General features: G+C 43.2%; 1 protein-coding gene across 8 annotated transcripts in view; it reads left to right on the forward strand.

Annotated features, from left to right (window-relative positions):
- Nucleotides 1-17,289, forward strand: part of magi1b (membrane associated guanylate kinase, WW and PDZ domain containing 1b) — a 165,576-nt gene that overhangs the window by 131,743 nt on the left and 16,544 nt on the right. For 5 of the 8 annotated variants that reach the window (XM_074680298.1, XM_074680242.1, XM_074680275.1 and 2 more), the window contains exons 13-17: nucleotides 8,952-8,983; nucleotides 9,435-9,479; nucleotides 11,348-11,594; nucleotides 15,009-15,100; nucleotides 15,674-15,866. In XM_074680298.1, coding sequence (XP_074536399.1) covers nucleotides 8,952-8,983; nucleotides 9,435-9,479; nucleotides 11,348-11,594; nucleotides 15,009-15,100; nucleotides 15,674-15,866 — 609 coding nt within the window. The remainder of the gene's footprint in view (nucleotides 1-8,951; nucleotides 8,984-9,434; nucleotides 9,480-11,347; nucleotides 11,595-15,008; nucleotides 15,101-15,673; nucleotides 15,867-17,289) is intronic. The other 3 variants (XM_074680249.1, XM_074680282.1, XM_074680290.1) reach the window with 3 other exon arrangements.

Raw genomic sequence — 17,289 nt, forward strand, 5'->3', positions numbered from 1 at the left:
GATACAGCCTCATCATGGGCAGGGGCATAATAGGCTTGTCAATAAAGCAGAAGGCAGTTCAGCCAGGCTTGTGAAAATGCAGTAACGGGCTTTGATAGTCCCACAGAGAAAGATTCGACTGTGATTGAAGGAATGGCACTGAGCTTACTGAAAAATATCTTTATTTATATATATCTACATTGGCATATCAAGCATGTGAGCTGCACCAAAGTAACTATATGATTTTATAGATGTTTGTTCAAATGGTTCCAGTCAGAACGGAAACAAATGAAGATTGTAAATTCCTTTTTTCTCTGTTGGACCCACCTCTCACTGACTTCTTGCGGAATTAACAATAGAAGTAAGTTCCAATAAATGCCCTTTTATTTGCACATTGATGAAGCTGCTGCATGTTACACAAAGAACTTAAACGAGCATACAAACATTATTAGAAGTCTTTACAAAAGCTGTCATATTGCTATTATAAAACTTTTAGATTTAACATTCATGTCAACACTGCACTGCTGCAACAGTGCGCTATGAAACCTTGGCTCGGAAGTAAGAGACAAAGTTGTCCGTTTCCAACTGTTACACATTAAGAAATGTTTAGGTGTTGATGCACCAATCAGTGTCAGTTAGGTGTGCAGTTATTCCAGAGCAACTTTGGTAACTCTTTGAAGTCCAGTGATCCCTGGTTAACCTGCATCTGCACCTTTTCTAGGTCCCAGTTTGGTTGCTTTACTTGTGTCAAAAAGGTGTTGTACACCTGAAACAACTTTTTTTCTAATTATCATGTGCTAAAAATGACTAAACTCACTGATCAGACATAGTTGTTGACAGTCACAGACAGAATCCTTGACAGTTGGATCAATCCTCCTTGGTATCTAATGGGCATATAAAGCTGCGTTTCCACCAAGCAGACCGGTTCGGTTCGTCTCGGTATAGCGCGCTTTTTGCGGCATTTCCACTGACTCATCCCGGGACACATCCCTTAAAACCGAGACGAGCCAACCTACTTTTTTGGGACCCTTTCGTATGGGTGCCAGACTGAACTGATCCGCTCTCTGAAGGTGGAGCAACACACTGCAGACCGTTGATTGGTCAAAAGAATCGTCACTTACCCCGACAACGGCTGTATTTCTCCTGGCGGCACACAGACTTCTCTGAAACAAAGCTTGATTGCACTTTGTAACAGAGAGCTATATGACAATCACAGAGAGGATAAAATGCTGCAGGTCTTCCATCCGTGCTCTTTGTTCACTGTGTCGCGTTTTTCTTCTTTGTTGGATTTATTAGCGGGGTAAGCTGCTACGGCGTCGCGCTATTGTTTAACAGCTGCAGCTTCCGGCATCCAGCTTACAAGCTGCCTACCACGAGAGGGCACAGTTTGCTGTGGAAACGCAAACGGGATCAGGCTTAACTGTCCCAAACCGTCCCAAACCGTACTGAACCGACCCGAACTGCTAGGTGGAAACGCAGCTTAATAAGACAGCTTACATGTGGCATTACAAATATATCGTCTAGGGATGTTCAACACCACTTTTTTCAGACCGATATCAGTGTGGATACTCCCTCTTGAGTAAACAACTATACAAAGTACCGGTACTTCTAGTACTTTTGATACTTCAAATGAAAATTAACTGCGACACATCATTTTTGATCAAAGACAGCTCAGTTCCTCTGACATTAAGTCCAGATTAAAACACAAACAACTCTCTCTGAGTTTGTTCTTTTTTTTATAATAAATATAAGAAAATAATATTGAAAGTGCACAATAAAACCAGCAACTTTCTGAGTTTTCTGTATTCTTTTTAAAGAAAACTGAAGTCCAAATTAAATAGTTAAACTGTTAACTCTCCCTGGTTCATTTATGTTGTTTGAACAGGACCTGACTCAGATTTGCCATGGTGTTAAACCACAGAAACGTAGCGGCAAGTACTAGCAGTAAGATTTTTTTGCCTTGAGTACCAGCTGCTGGTTTTGGCATTAACCTTCAACCTTCATAAGTAAACCTTGAAAACAGGCTGGTATCGACCTGATACCGATACCCGGTATCCGTACTCGCCCATCCCTAATATCATCACATAAATGATGCTGTATTTCAGTAATTAAATCAGTGAAAGAAAAGCAGAAAAAGTCTTTGAGTGTTTCTTTCTCCTCTGACTTCCCACACATTTTATGTCCTTCGGATTCCACTCTGTTGATTGATGAATCTGTTTACATCAGACACTTTTTTGTGTCTGTGTGCCTCAGCCAAACAGCGTCATTCATTTGTCATACGTGCTGCTGACATTTACTCACACACAGAGTTGCACTCATGAGAACATAAACCAAGGTTCTAGACACAGCGCCTTAATTACTCCCCCGCTCTTACGCTCTCCTCTGCTTTCTCACTCCTGCTCACTCCGCCGATAGCAGGAAGGCAAGCTGGCCACTAATTGGGGTCCTGATGTCAGTTTTGCTTATCATACACATACATCTTTTTTTCTCTCATGTGCTCTCTTTTTACTCTGCCTCTCCTTTCATCCATCAAGAATCTTGTCTTCCCTGGACAAACACTGCATCTGTCTGTACATACACATACACACATTCAAGCTCCAAGTGTCAGGCTCAAACATGGACAACCGTGCACCCAATTATAGATTGGAGTCAGGAAGACCTCAGTACAGTCTTAATTGGTGGAGATCTACCCCTCCTCCACCCTTCCATCCACCTTTTCCATTGCAATCCCAGCTCTGCTGGTATGTAGATTCACACCAGCTCGCCCACATGAGGTTTGGAGCTTGTCCCTTGGGGTTTGTGCAAGAAGATGCACACTTGTTAAAGCAGTTTTGTGCAGCAGTGAACGCCTTCACCCTTTTTTCTAGCTGTCTTGCTCGCAGTTTGTGTGTGTGTGTGTGTGTGTGTGTGTGTGTGTGTGTGTGTGTGAGCTCAAGTTTGCAAGTGTGTAAATGTGAATGTGTGTTAGTGGTGCAACAAAATCAGTGTGATTCATGATCAGTGTTCGGTGTGCCTATTTCACAGGACTTGACTTTAGTTTTCTTTTCATAAGAGTCATATTAGCTGTAGAAATCATTTTTAATTTTCATTGTGTTTTTTGTGTCAAGGTAATACACATTAAAAGTTGTTTGTCAGTTTGAACTGAACTTTTATTGTTGAGCTCCCTAAAATCAGAGGCTTTGGAACATTTTGTACTTTGTTTGATATACCGCTGGTAAGCAAAATGATGTGATTCATTACTTCAATCCTCTCTGTGTTCCATGATACATCGCTCCTTCATTTGTCTAATTACACTCCTCTAATGTGCTCATTTTCCCCTGCCAGTCTTCTCCTGCCCCCACCAATGTGTTGGCATAACTCATTTTGGCCCCGGAGGTCTTGCCGTAGCGCAGGAGCTAATTTCCTCTGTTCCCTTTAAAAAGGAGTGGATGTTACAGCATCTTTTGGGACGCACACACCTGCCATAGAGTCTTTTGTCAGCGAAAACATGTTGGGGTGAAGACTTTATGAAACACAGCCTCTCAATAGCCCCAACAGCTCGTGTCATTAGTCAGCCAGAAAAAAAAAGAAGCCCATTTATCTCAGGAATGATTTAGAATTGCCTTCTGCTCAATATTTTTTACCTGTTTGTAAGGAGCTGGCAGGTGCTGCAATAAATGTGAGATAATTTGTGATGGAGTGCAGCAACTGCTTGTAGCCATGTATGGGACAAACGGGAGGAAAGTGGACGGAGGAAGAGGAAGAGGAAAAGGAGGAGGACACTGGATGGAGGTGTGTCAGAGATTCAGAGGCATGATGAAGGAGTGGTGCAGAAACCACCACGATACTCTGCTCTTTCTCTTTCTCTCCCCCCTCTTCGTGACTCATCAATCAACCGTGACACATTACTCCCTGCCGGGCAATCAGGCCTCAGACTGAATGAGACATGGACCTTATTCTCTCTGCCTGCATCACCAGCAGGTTGTTAAATGGCAGGTTGAGTGACAAACACGGTCAAGAGGTATTTTGCAAACATCAATATATTCGATGAAGCCCTCTTCTCTCTATTTCATTGAGTAAATACCCCGACATGTCCAAGACCTTAAATTACTGGCAGGCTACTTGAAACCAAAGCAAGCATTCATAAAGCATCCACTGTGTCCAGACATAAGAGTGTGTTTTTCCCTTGTTTGCGTTTCTCCTCACTGCCTCTAAGTGCAGTTTGAAGAGATTTATTGTACCCTTGAAGACTGACAGGGGGGTGAAATGTGTCTCTCCCCTTTTTTTCTTATGAACATGAAGCCTAAAGAGGGTAAAAACACTAAGTGGATCACTGCCACACTAGAAAGCGCCTATCGGCATTATGTCGGGCAAATAGCTTATAAATGCCTCCTGTCAAAAAGCACTCCCACGTCCTGATCCGACTTCTTTGAGGACACAGAATGATGGGCGCAAACACAATTATGTGAACTTGGATAACCCACATAAACAAACTCACATTTACCGGCATGCACAGTCATCAGGGCCGTATAATGTGAACAGTCTTATACACAGCCATTAGGAATAGATAAACGTTGATGATGAGTCCCTGCACGGAGCAAAGCAGGAAATCAATTCACTGTATGGGCAGGAAGCGTCGTATTTTTACCCTCTTCACATTAAGAATTCTGCTGACTGCACTTTCCAGTGGCATCATAACAAACAGTGTCCCAGCCTGGAAAGCAATGATGAGGGAGCCGGGTGCCCGCTGGGTGCCCACAATTTACCTCCACTCATTTTCAGGCTCACTTGAGGCATGTATCAGTGTACCGCTACATGTTGCACAGGACCAAGGTGAGATTCCTCCCCTCCTCAACCCCCCACTGATCTCCCATGTCTTCACACCTCAAAAGCCATTGGGCGGGTTGTAAATCTCTGCTCTTGCACCATCCTTTGTTTCTATGGCAATGCTCAGCAGATGATCTGTGCCGGGGTCTACAGGGGTGGATGTGTGTAATTGTAGGAGGGGGAGGGATTTCACCCCTGCCACACAAGAAGGAGCACAGTACAAGCACAAACACATCTGTATTTAATTCAAGCACTGAAGCATTTGAAAAACCTCTTATGTCCAGCACTATATTTTTTTTTTACGTGCCCTCTTTGATGATCTTTGCCATCTTTATGCTCCTCATGTATTGTACTCTACAGTTAACATACACAGACATAATCTAAATGAAGCCACACACTCTGCAGGGTTGTCACATCCTGGCTGCTGATGTACTCAGCTGATGTGAGCCTTTCACTCCTAAGGGACCGTCTGTCAGTTCCCGACGGTCAGTAGGCGCTGTCGCCACAGTGACAGATGGACCTGCCTGTTGGAGGCCATCACTCCCAGCCGGGATCTACTAACCCATACACACACACACACACACACACACACACACACTACACACAAATGTATCGCGAACAGACAACATAATCTGCTTTGTAATGGCTTCCGTTTAGTGACTGCTGGGCCGCCAGGTTGTTGCAACAGTTCCTATCTGTTGAGGGAAGCTGAGTAACATGCCCAGCAGAGGGTACAGCACAATGCAGTTGAGTATAATGAAAGCAGAGCTCTGCAGGGTGCATTATTATATATCATATTCCTTACACTTCTTTTGAGTCTTTTCTTCTAAGTTAACGCTGTATTTTGCTTTCAGACCTTTTTCAGTGTGTGAATGTGAGTCCAGCATACATTGTCTGGAGCTGGGATTTAACCAGCTGTGGGGCTGTCACACAGAGAAAAACAAGTTGTGCTCCCAGAAATTAATGGAGTTTGGCCTGAGGCAGTGAAACAAAATGACTGTTATTCTGTCAAGCTTGATGAAAATTTTCCCGCAGTCCTCAAATATACAGGGATACTTTGTTATTTTTGCTCCATTAGAATTCATAAGAACCAGTTGATACATCATTCATCATAAAAAAACACGTATGATATGAATTTAGTGCCCAATGGGAAGAACACTTCTTCATTACTCACTACTAAGAAGGCATTTTTCTCCATGAGTTCTGGGATAAAGTAAGCTAAATAAATTGAGCTTGGGGGCCTTATAATGGTCCAGGGCCATTATTTGAGAGCTGGAAGCTCTCCTGTCTCTATCTCTCATAAGCCCTGATTTCACAAAGCAGTTCAATTCAGTTTGTCTCGGCATGGCACGCATTTTATGGCGTTTCCACTGCCTAATCCCAGGACAGATCCTCAAATAGCTGAGACGAGCCGTCCCACTTTCTGGGACTATTCCATAGATTAAACCGATCTGATCTCGGGTGGTGGAGCTGCAACTCTGCAGTTTGTTAATTGGTTGAAAGAATCGTCACTTACCATGCGACAGCTGCTGCATTTCTCCTGGCGGCACACAGTCTTCTCTGAAACAAAGCTTGATTGCACTTTGTATCAAAGAGCCACATGCCAATCACAGAGGGGACGAAATTCTGCATATTTTCCCATGTTGCTCTTTGTTTACTGTGTCGTGTTTTCTTCTTTGTTGGATTTATTAGCATGGTACACTGTCGCGCTGCTATGGCGTCACACTACTGTGTTACTGATGCAGCTGTCGGCATCCAGCTCACACACCGCCTACCGCGAGGGGGTACGGTTGGCCGTGAAAACACAAATATGATCAAGCTTAACCGAGCCAACCTGTACCAAACCGTACTGATCTAAACCAGACTGCTTGGTGGAAACTGGGCTTAAAGCCTGTCGGTGTTGAAGGTCAGCCAAGATCGCCCACCTTTCCAAAATTTCCCTTTTGTCCTTTCTGACCCTGTTATTAAAAACTTTGAGTAGACACACACACACTCCAACATGAACAAAACATTTAGGGGCCAATAGGGGCCTTCAAGCAAACAGTTGAACTGTTTCTGCGGAACGATGTGGTGTTGACTTGTTCCTAACTTTAGATAAGCTCTTCAGCACAGTTTATGGCAGTTTAGTTTTTTGAAACAAGTATCTCGTGTCATAGTAGTTTCTTTGCAACGGATGTGCTGTTCAAGGTTTAATTAAAAATGTGCTGTGCATTTTGTGGACCTGGATCCACTCGTGTCTGGCTGTGTTTACTGCTCATAAGGCTGCTTCCTTTAAGTGTCTCTGATTGAAAAACTAGAAGTGAATAGGTGAGAGGCATTGACCGACAGCGGGAGGGAGCAATTCAGCTGCGGCGGATAGATGCAGGATAATCAAACGCCACCCTGACAGTTTGACTGACAGCATGCTTAGCCCAGAGAGAATACTGCAGGATTGACAGTGTGCATCTGCATCTGATTTAGGGGAGGGTAAGGCACTTCTGAATGAATGATTCCTATTGATTGAAGAAAGGGGTTAGGAGAGGGATGAGGGAAGGATGAGAGGGAGTAGGAGAGAAGGGGGAGAAGAGAAATAGCTGTAGACGTAACACAGTTGGAGCTGTCAGCTGTGAATGAAGCCAGATGTCTGAGAGATAGAGACGAGTATCAGAGTATATGTGTGTGTGTGTGTGTGTGTGTGTGTGTGTGTGTGTGTCAGTGTGTGTGTGTGTGTGTGTGTTTGAGATGTCTTATCCTCTCATTTTCCCTAAAGGATTGACACACAATAGTGGCCCATTTTCTTCGGATCAGACACCACCATAGTCTCACTCGTGTTCGACATGTGTTACACACCCCTCTACTATATCAGAGGTGTGTGTGTGTGTGTGTGTAGTTCACAGCCGACACACTGTAGGAATAGAATCTTGAATAAAGCACAGGTAAAGAGACACCAAAAGCCTGGCATTTTTTCTTTGTTTCATGCATTCCATCTCCAGTTCTCATTTCCATAACTTCATTCAGCTGTTTATTTCATGCAGAGACGAGGGAAGGAAGGAGGGGAAGAGGGCAGTGATGTGCTTAAAGAGCAAATTTCCCCAGCCAGATCCAGGCCGTGTTACAGTTTAGTCATCTATCAGTCTGTCTCCGTGTGCTGCTCTGTGATAATGATATTTCTGTTCACTGCTCACTCACGCAGAAAGCCGATTCTCATACCTTAAGCATGGTACAATTTGTGTTGGGAGTGTGGAGCAATGCTGTCTGATGTGCCGTGTGTGTCTGCGCGTGCGTGCGTGTGTGTGTGTGTGTGTGTGTGTGTGTGCAGCTGCACGGATGTTTACCAGCATGTGGGGGTGGGAGGGAGACCGAGACGAAGGGGGAGGAGGGCTGGGAGGGAGGGTGGGTTGATGATGCTGAGGGAAGAAAAGGGAGGGAGGCGAGTGTGCAGCGAGAGAGAGAAAGGGGAAAAAAAGGAAAAGGCGTCAGGGAAGGGAGAGACGGGGAGGACACGGCAACTGCCTATAGATGCTGGAGCCTTCGACAGCGGAGCGTGGCGCTCAGCGGACACAGGAAGATGGTCTCAGTAAGAGGGGAACTGACGGTTGCCTATAATTTAATGTTCAGTATCTTGGACTCCTTCTCCATGGGTAATGCTACGGCCAGGAACTCCAGAGCATAGCTCGCTTTTCTCCTCTCTGCTCCTCTCTCTCTGTATTCTCTGCTTTAGTTACTCTCCAGGATTCTGTCCTCTCCTCTCAACTCTCACTTTGCCTCCCCCAAACACGCACGCACTCACTCATTTGCGTGCATCGCTGTTTGGTAGCCAGGCGAGTGCCGACTTAGCCCCAGGGGCTGGCCCCAGTCTTCCGCTGCACCAGTCAAGCCAAGCGCTGGCCGCGGCAGTGATGCAGATAGATCGCGCTGCCTGCGCCTCCCTCCCCTCCCCTCTCTCCCTCGTCAAACACCAGCCGTGGATGGGCAAGCAGAGGAACCAGGCAGGGAAAGAGAGGAAAGAAGGGAGAAGGAGACGAGGGCTAGCTGAGCACTGATGTGAAATTGTTTTGGATCAGCTTTGTCTGTTTTTTTTTTTCTCTCTGCTTTTTTCCCTCTTTTTTTGCATGGGAAATATAGTTAAACTGCATTGGTAACCATCTTCTTTTTTCTTCTTTTTCTTTATTTGTCTGGTCCTACAGGGGTGGCACCTGCAAAGAAGAGCCCAAAACTGGTAAGTGTTTGTTTTCATGTTTCTTTCCACTTTCAATCATCCTTCACTCCTGCTTCATCTATACAGTGTCTGAGGGATATTTGTCTCACTTCACCTGGCTCTTCTGTGTGAGGTGGGCTGATGTTGTGGCTCTGTTTGTAGACATGGGATGCTCTGCTGTGCGGGGGTGGTTCCTTGTAGCTTCACATCATACCCCCAACCCCCCCACCCTTTCCCTTTTCTCTCTTTCTCTCTCTGGTGGGGGCTGGAACGAGGGGCTTTGATGCACAGCGTGAGCTGGGTTGCTAACACACTGATGATCTCACCGCGCCGGGTGCTAAGCTTGCAGAGTGAGAGTTGAATGTATGATCACAGCTGGGAGACGGCCTCCTCCTGCGATTTATGCTGCATTTATGAAGGGACCCTGTTGAATGGGCCCAAGTGAACATGTGTGTTAATTTTGTTTTTACAGGATGATTTTGATCTGGCTCCTCCATACAGAGATTACACTAGGAGGGTATGTAACGCTCATGAGGGAAGAAAGTTTTCTGATGATGAGGTGTGGTGGTAATGGTGCTGGTTCTGTAATGTGTTAGATGTTGATGCTGGATGATAATGGTGATGGTTTTGCTTTCATAAAGTGAAAAGTAGAAGATGTAGGTTGAGAATAATGATAGCACTAATGTACAATGTTTTAACATAATGTTTGGTTGTTCATGTGCAGCCAACACACACTGAGGATGTGTATTGATACTATGATGCATCAGGGCACTGAATTTAAGCACGGCCTGGTGGTGGCGGAGCAGGACTAAACTCCGTCTGAGCAAGCAGCCAGGATTTGTTTTCATTGCCTCGGCTCCCCTCTGCCTCCCCTCTCCCCATCCTCTGTCTCCTTAATAAGTTATTGGAGCAGAGAAACCAATGTATTAAAGCATTCCCGGAGCACAGAGGGAGAACACAATAACTGCAGAAGGTCAAATCTAATGGATCCATCAGGAACAAGAGATTTGTTTTCATTTAGGAGGGGAATGGGATGTGGACTTTGTATGCATCAAACTGTAGGAAATGAAAAAAATATAATCAACTTTAGTTAACAAATGCACTGTTTTGATTGATAATTCAAAGTGGAAGAAATTAAATTTGCTGTCAGGGTGAAGCATTAGTCCTGAGGTGTGACTGAACTACTCTTCTGACTAATTATATGAATCCATTGATTTTTTTACTTCACCATACAACCCAGTGAGGTTTCCCTCATACCACTGGTCTGCTCTGACTTAATTTTTGCTAAAGCGTCAGACTTCTTTTATGCCTAACAAGGTTGATGAATATAAACATGAATTGCAGAGGTGTAGAAGGCTGATTCAGGGAGTAATGAGTCCAAATTTATTGGAAACATAGCTGCACTTTGAAGGCCAAACACTTTGATATTTTTTAGAACACATAAGCCCCCTTTTTTTTCCCAGCCACCCCTTCCTGGTGTATTTTTGTACACTACATCTGAAGTGCTGCTAGGTCACGTGGTGTAAAGAGGCTGAACTGCTGTCATTTTCTCTCACTGTCTTTAAATATCTTCCTTTTTTTCTCATGCTCTCCTGTAACCCCTCCCATCTCTGGTTTCTGTTTTGAAATCGATAGAGTAACGATGTGGACAGGCCAGTTATGAAAGGAATAGTGACATGGAAAGGATTTTCACTTGTACTCTCAGTAAAGCTGAGCTCAGGCTTGTATGTACTTGACTCTACTCAAGCACCGCTGCCCTTAAATCCTTGAGCAGGTGCTTAAGTGCCCATGTTATTGTGGAGCTGGTGGCAATTTACGAGGAGTTCTATATTTCTAGCATCACCAGTGAAATCTCTCATTCGTGTCAAACCCCACAAGTACATTATTCACTGTGAATATTTTTCCAAACACAGCAAAGAGATGCAGTTCCTCGTTAATACATTCCACTCTGTTAAACAAAAGGAATAGGCAATGTACCCTCGTAGTGTTTTTTCTCCCACAGCTGAATGACTTAATCATAGGGAACCATTGAGGTCCTTTTTCTTCATTCTTTGTCTGCTAAAATAATTCCCCAAAAACCAGCTTGACTATTTTTCTTCTTGATAAAGGCAGCAACACAACAAAGGTTGACATTATACGCTTAGTCTCTGCTATTTTTTCTCTCGGAAACAGCAGCCTTTTATTCTTTGAATTAGAAACCAAAACTCTTCAGTCATCAAAGCTTCACCCTCTATCTTACCCTCTCCCAAACCACAGCCTCATTTCCTCTTGTCTTCCCGCTGCTGATCATGCAACTTTTGTCCTCCCTGTCAGCTGTGTGATCACAGGTGTACTGATACTGCTGACTTTCCGTTGTTAAATGATATTGATCTGCTTCTCCTACAGCAGTTGTCAAGAAAGGACAGTCAGAACAGCTCCCAGCATAGCGTTTCCAGCCACAGGAGCGCCCACACAGACTCGCCTGTGCACCCGTCCCTGGCACCCCCTCTCAGCGAGAGCATCGCCCCACCACCACCCTCTCAGCCCCTGCCAGGCCTGCCGCCCCAGGACTCCCCAGCCGACGGGACAATCCAAAGAAAACCTGACCCCTTTAAGATCTGGGCCCAGTCAAGGAGCATGTATGAAAGTAGGCGTAAGTATATATATTTTTGGTGGCGGTTTGGCGTGGGCTGCATGTGGTTGAGGGCGTGGCGATGACCCTTGGTGTGTTTAACCATAACTTCAAGATTTGGATAAGCAATAGCTCATGTACATGTAAGTAACTGATTTTTCCTCTGAAACACAAGAAAGAAGGACACAGAGGCTCTGCTCTCATCTGTTTCCTGTTGAGCAGTGGTTCCCAAGATATTCCTCCCTCTCTTTTCAAGCCCCCCTTTCCCCATACCACATTGAAACATGTTAATATTAATCAAAACACACTAGCAAACACAGTGTTTCTGACACTCCTGTATAGTATTGTGTGGTTTACAGTGTCGTATAGAAGTAACAAGAAACAACAAGCCACTGTCAAGAAAAAATGTGATGCTGCAATACACAACTCCCACTTTTTGGATGTATGGAGGTGAAGCTGAGGGCAATTTATAACCAAGGGTCGAACCCCCAAATTTGGGAATCACTGCTGTAGAGGAATGAGGTCTTGGTTTGGTGCTTGGGTTGTTAAAGTTGGACTATGGGTTTTTATTTCCCTTTAAAAATATTGCAGTGTAACTCAGCTGTCCTGCTATGAAGCCATACTTAAACTGTAGTATCATTTTGTAGGTTGTATCTTGTGGTACTTTTAATCACCTGAAAAGAAAGATAACTGTGTTGTTTAAACCAGGTTAGCTGAGACTGCTTTTCTCACAGTTTGTGTCAATCTAGTTATTATCTGCTTGCTTGAAATCAATCATACAAATGTGAAAAAAGATATCGATTTTCTTTGCTGATATAAAGTAATTCATTACACTTAACAGAATATTCTGTGAACATTTAGTTAGCATTGATTTTACTGTAATCTGGAGCAGCATTAGCAGCAGAAGTCTCCATCCAGTCCTTTCACAACTATTGGACGCCACAATGTAGACATTGGCACCACTGACACACTTTTATTCGACACCTCCCCTAAGAGACTCATGGCCCTATAATTAGCATCTACAGTGGAGTGGATGTAAGTGGATTGCATTTTCTGCGCCTCCTTGTCTAGCCTTGCCAGAGCAAAAGGATAGCTCCAATTAAATAGAACAACCCTCTGTCAAATGTTAGGTTAATAGGAAAAAAAAAAACAGTGGTCTGTAAGGGCTATGAAACCTTAACACCTAATCACCTTCCCAGGTGCCACTTCTCAAGAGTTTTCATTATTAAAAAGCTTGTGTGGAAGATTGTGGACAGAGGGGCTGAGCTTGGAATTGTGTAGACACCAGCAAGCTGCTGTGATTGCCTGAGATGACGAACCTGCTGGATTGAAAAGGAAATAAAAACTCATGATGAAAAGTGGAGTATACCAAGACTCAGGGTGGGATTTTTTTCTTCTTACATGTCTGAAGGTGATGGAGTCTCAACAGGGGTTTTCTAAATTACCTGAGCCAGTTTTCTGAGTACAAATTGGAGGAAATTCAAAGAATTCACAAAGGATTACAAAGAGGGAAGAGACAGAAACATATAAATGTGACATAAAAGAGAAATTTTAGGATAGGACAAAGGTCAAGTTAAGTGAAATGAAGGGGTTTTGAAGTGTAGAAAAAATGGAAGACTACACAGAGAATGACAGAGGAGACAGCTGACCTGCAGCAGCAGGTGAAAGTCCCCTTTTTCCACCTCACGCTGCAATGAGCTCTGGTCTTTAAATCCTGCAGTGTGCACCCCCATCGGGCTTTGGCCTTGGCTGCGGCAGAGACATTTCTCCACACATCATTCTCTTTAATGAAAAGTCTCTCTGAGATCAAGGCCTTTAAACACCCAATGTGGTGAAAAGATTTCCATTTGCTGAAAAATTCTAACAAAGGATCCCAGTATTAATCTGTCATTTACAAAAGTAGGCCCAAAGGGGAAAGAAATTCACTTTTGCTTTTTTTTGGCTTTAATTTGGACCATTTCCTGATTTTAACATGTTCCTGGTTTAATTTTCCTTATTGCCTGAGCCATTTGTGCTTGTTATTTGCAGTCCTTGATCACTGCTACACAGGTCCGTCCATCTTGGTGAAATATCGATCCATTCACGCCCAGTTGCCTCACAATGGGGATCACTAATGGATCTATTAATCGACAGGAGCAGGGTGGAACAGTGCAGTTGACCCTCCCCTGTGCAGGTGCAGATTGCAGCTGTTAGCCTTTGACTTCTCCTCTTCCAGTTCCCTCACAGTTACATAGTACAAGATTGAGAGAGATGGCTGCGCTCTGCAGGGATTTTAACTGTTGACTGAAGGAACAGATTGGAAACGGGCTGTTTGCGCCTTCTGCCACACTGCTGCTCAGTGTCTCTACTGTCCCTGGCAGCAGTGGCCTGTATGAAAGCACAGGGAAATCTCTCTGGGAGGTTTTCTCTGAGGTGCATGTTTGTCAGCCCCATAAGCCCCTTAAACCTTGCTGGGATACTGCAAATGCATGCACATACATGCATATGTGGATAAATATACACACATTCAAAACAAACAAGCTCATGTATACACCAGGATGACACCACACATATGTAAACTCGCTCTGCCTCTCCTCTCGTTGCTTCTGCCCCCTGAGGCTCCCCACATCTCCTCTGCTACATGAACCATGAGCTGTCACTCTCTGCAGTGCAATGCCTCCTTATAGCACAGCACCTTTCTAGTGGACGGCACACACTGGCCTTTTTCTCTTATGTATGGAAGCGGACTGTGAACTAGCCCCTCTGTTCAATAATACATAGCCAGTTTCAGCTTGTATTAGCACCTCTATCGGATGGGAAGTGCTTTCCATCATATGGAAGAATAAAAATGGAGCTGCTCTTCTCTCATAAATACACAAAGGACACTGTGGATTCTGTTTAAAAAGCAATGTCAGGACTGGAGATGATTTACAACGATTAAAGAAACTGAAATATGCTATTTCTGACATCAGAGAGGAACCTCTGTCGGATCATTTCTAATTAAGGAACAAATAGATGAATGAGCTCTGAATTTATTTGGCAGCTTCTCTTGGCTTTTGATGTTTATTTAGGCTCTATACCTTTGCTCTTTGCTCAAAATAGATCCTTTTAATCCTTTGAGGGATTATTGTTTGTTCTTTACACATAACCTTAAAACAGGGTGTTTGTATGAAGTGATGACTTTGGACAGTTTGGAGGAAAATGATGAGCATGTTGACATAAGCAAACTCGTAGGTTTGATTCCCTGAGTACAATGAATACATCCTTAAGGCCGTTTCATCTGCCTTTTTTATGACAAAGCTGAAGCATGGAAGTTTTAATAGGTGGATATTAAGGGAGTGACACTAAATGGCTAATAGCATGCTAGAGCTGAGCTCTTCTGGTGCAGTCAGAGCCTCTTGAGCTGGCTCTTTTAATCATTTCATAAATGCTGATGAAAGTTTGTTGATTTTACAGTTCCAGACTTCCAGGAGCAGGACATTTTCCTGTGGAGGAAGGACACAGGGTTTGGCTTCAGGATCCTTGGGGGCAATGAGCCAGGAGAGCCGGTGAGTCTAAATTATTTTTCAATTTCCTCAGTCTCGTAGATTATTGTATGTTAGATGGATGAACTATATCAAACAAGACTCAAAAGAATGACTGATGACAGAAACTGTATTCCTAACAAAAGTCTGTGCAGCATCACTAAGTTTCATTAACCTCCTAATTCATTCATTCATCCTCTACAGCGCAGAGCTTTCATGTAGTGATGTATACAACTGTATCGCTCTATTGTTCAAGCAGTGCAGCATACTGGCATACATGCACTTTTTTTTCCTTGTCTTAAGAGTAAAAAATAAGGATTTACTTTTGATTCCTGCTTGAGGGACTGTTGAAGCAGACTGGCTCAAAGAGTGAAGATGTCATAGTGAGGGAAAAACTGTAGTTGACCTTTGAGCTGTGCCAACTTTATGATCAGGGATGAGACAGATTTAATTCTTTAGGTTTTGATACATTTATTTAAGACTGTTATTTAAGACACTCTAAAGACTCAAAAGCTTTTTGTTTTACTGTCTTTAATCTTTGCTTAGTTTCAAGTTTTCCACACTGCCTTACAACCTCCTTCACTGACTGTGTTTCAGATCTATATCGGCCACATAGTGAAGTATGGAGCTGCAGACGAGGATGGGCGCCTCCGATCCGGCGATGAACTGATATGCGTGGATGGAACAGCAGTGGTCGGGAAGTCACACCAACTTGTGGTGCAACTAATGCAACAGGCTGCCAAGCAGGGACATGTCAACCTCACTGTCCGACGCAAAACTAACTACGCAGGTGAGAGGGTGGAGTGGTCAGGATTGATTGATTGTGTGATTATTATGGCAAAAGTTACAGATTCAATGTAGCTTTTGAAAAAAATCCAAAATATACCTTCTTTGGATTTTTATCCTGGTTGGTTTGTTTACTCACAAAAAAATCCTTCGTGGCTGCAAACTCGAGTTAATACCAAATAACTAAAATCCAGGAAGTAGACAACATGTTGTGTAAAATAAAACCTTCAGCAGAGCAGTTATTGTGTCTGTTTACAGTGCAGCCATATTGGTCCTGTACTGATAAAGAAGTAAGTCAGTGAGTGAACTCCTCTCATCACATTGCTGGCAGCTAAAACCTAATTTCATGCTGCACAAGGCATAGGACTGAGGAAAGCTGTGTGAAGTCTGTTTCTCTGTCATAACTCTTCATCTGACAGCTCAGACTGATTGCTTCATCCTTTTCCATAAATTTTCCCAAATAGATCTGCTGTCAAAAAGTGCAAAAAATTAATGTTGTCCTATTTTTTTAGGTCCCCTAAAAATAAACAGTTAATAAGTGAAAACTAATTGCTTTTTGTCACTTCTTTGAAGTACTTCTATTAATGTTTCATCTGTAGCACAGGGGTTCCCAAACGTTTCTATGCCAAGGCCTTTCAAACAGAATTTTCTTCTGGCCAGGGACCCCCTTTGGAAACCAACAGACATTTCAAAATATTTTAAGTAAATGTAATCTCTAAGAAAGTATTTTCTGACTTATGTTCACTTTTTAATAATTATTACATTTGTTTAGAACAGGAAATTATCGACAAACAAAAGCCAGATTCACGCAAGTAGGTTTTTGCAAAAGCGAGAAGGCATTTCAGGGCTCTGTCAGCCAGTACTCCTTTCTTACATGTAGCCAGTAGTTAGACAGGGGAAGAGCCTCAAAGTTCAGTTCAGCTTTTTAAATAGCTCAAAAATAGGTGCAAACTGCCAGGTCGACACAGCTTATGACATCATCATGCCAAAGGTGTGTTTAGGTACAATCGGAAACTTAAGAATTCAACAATTATGACACTTTACCTATTGTATGTTCATGACAAATGGTTATAAAAACATAAAAACTAAATAAACATAGTAAAATAAGATAATAATGATAATAATAATAATGATAATAATAAGAACCTGTTTTTCCCTTCCCTCCAATTTTCTTAGGCCCCCCTGAAGCCCCCTGGCGGCCCCCACTTTGAAAACCACTGCCTTAGCATACTGACAATGCAAAGTTTTAACACTTTGATGTTGCATTTGCATCAGCAGAAAAATAACATACTAGTTTCTTCTATCCTCATAAATATCACACTTGTTGCAAAAAGATGTTTGTCTTGTAGCAGCAGAATGAAAATGTTCAAATGATTCCTTTTTGCATCAAAACCCTGGCTTTACATTGTGTTAGATGGCCTTACAGT

The sequence above is a fragment of the Halichoeres trimaculatus genome, unplaced genomic scaffold (assembly GCF_033239565.1).
Source record: "Halichoeres trimaculatus isolate MK-OKI-2021-1 unplaced genomic scaffold, fHalTri1.1 fHalTri1_scaffold_1, whole genome shotgun sequence".
NCBI classification, from domain to species: Eukaryota; Metazoa; Chordata; class Actinopteri; order Labriformes; family Labridae; genus Halichoeres; species Halichoeres trimaculatus.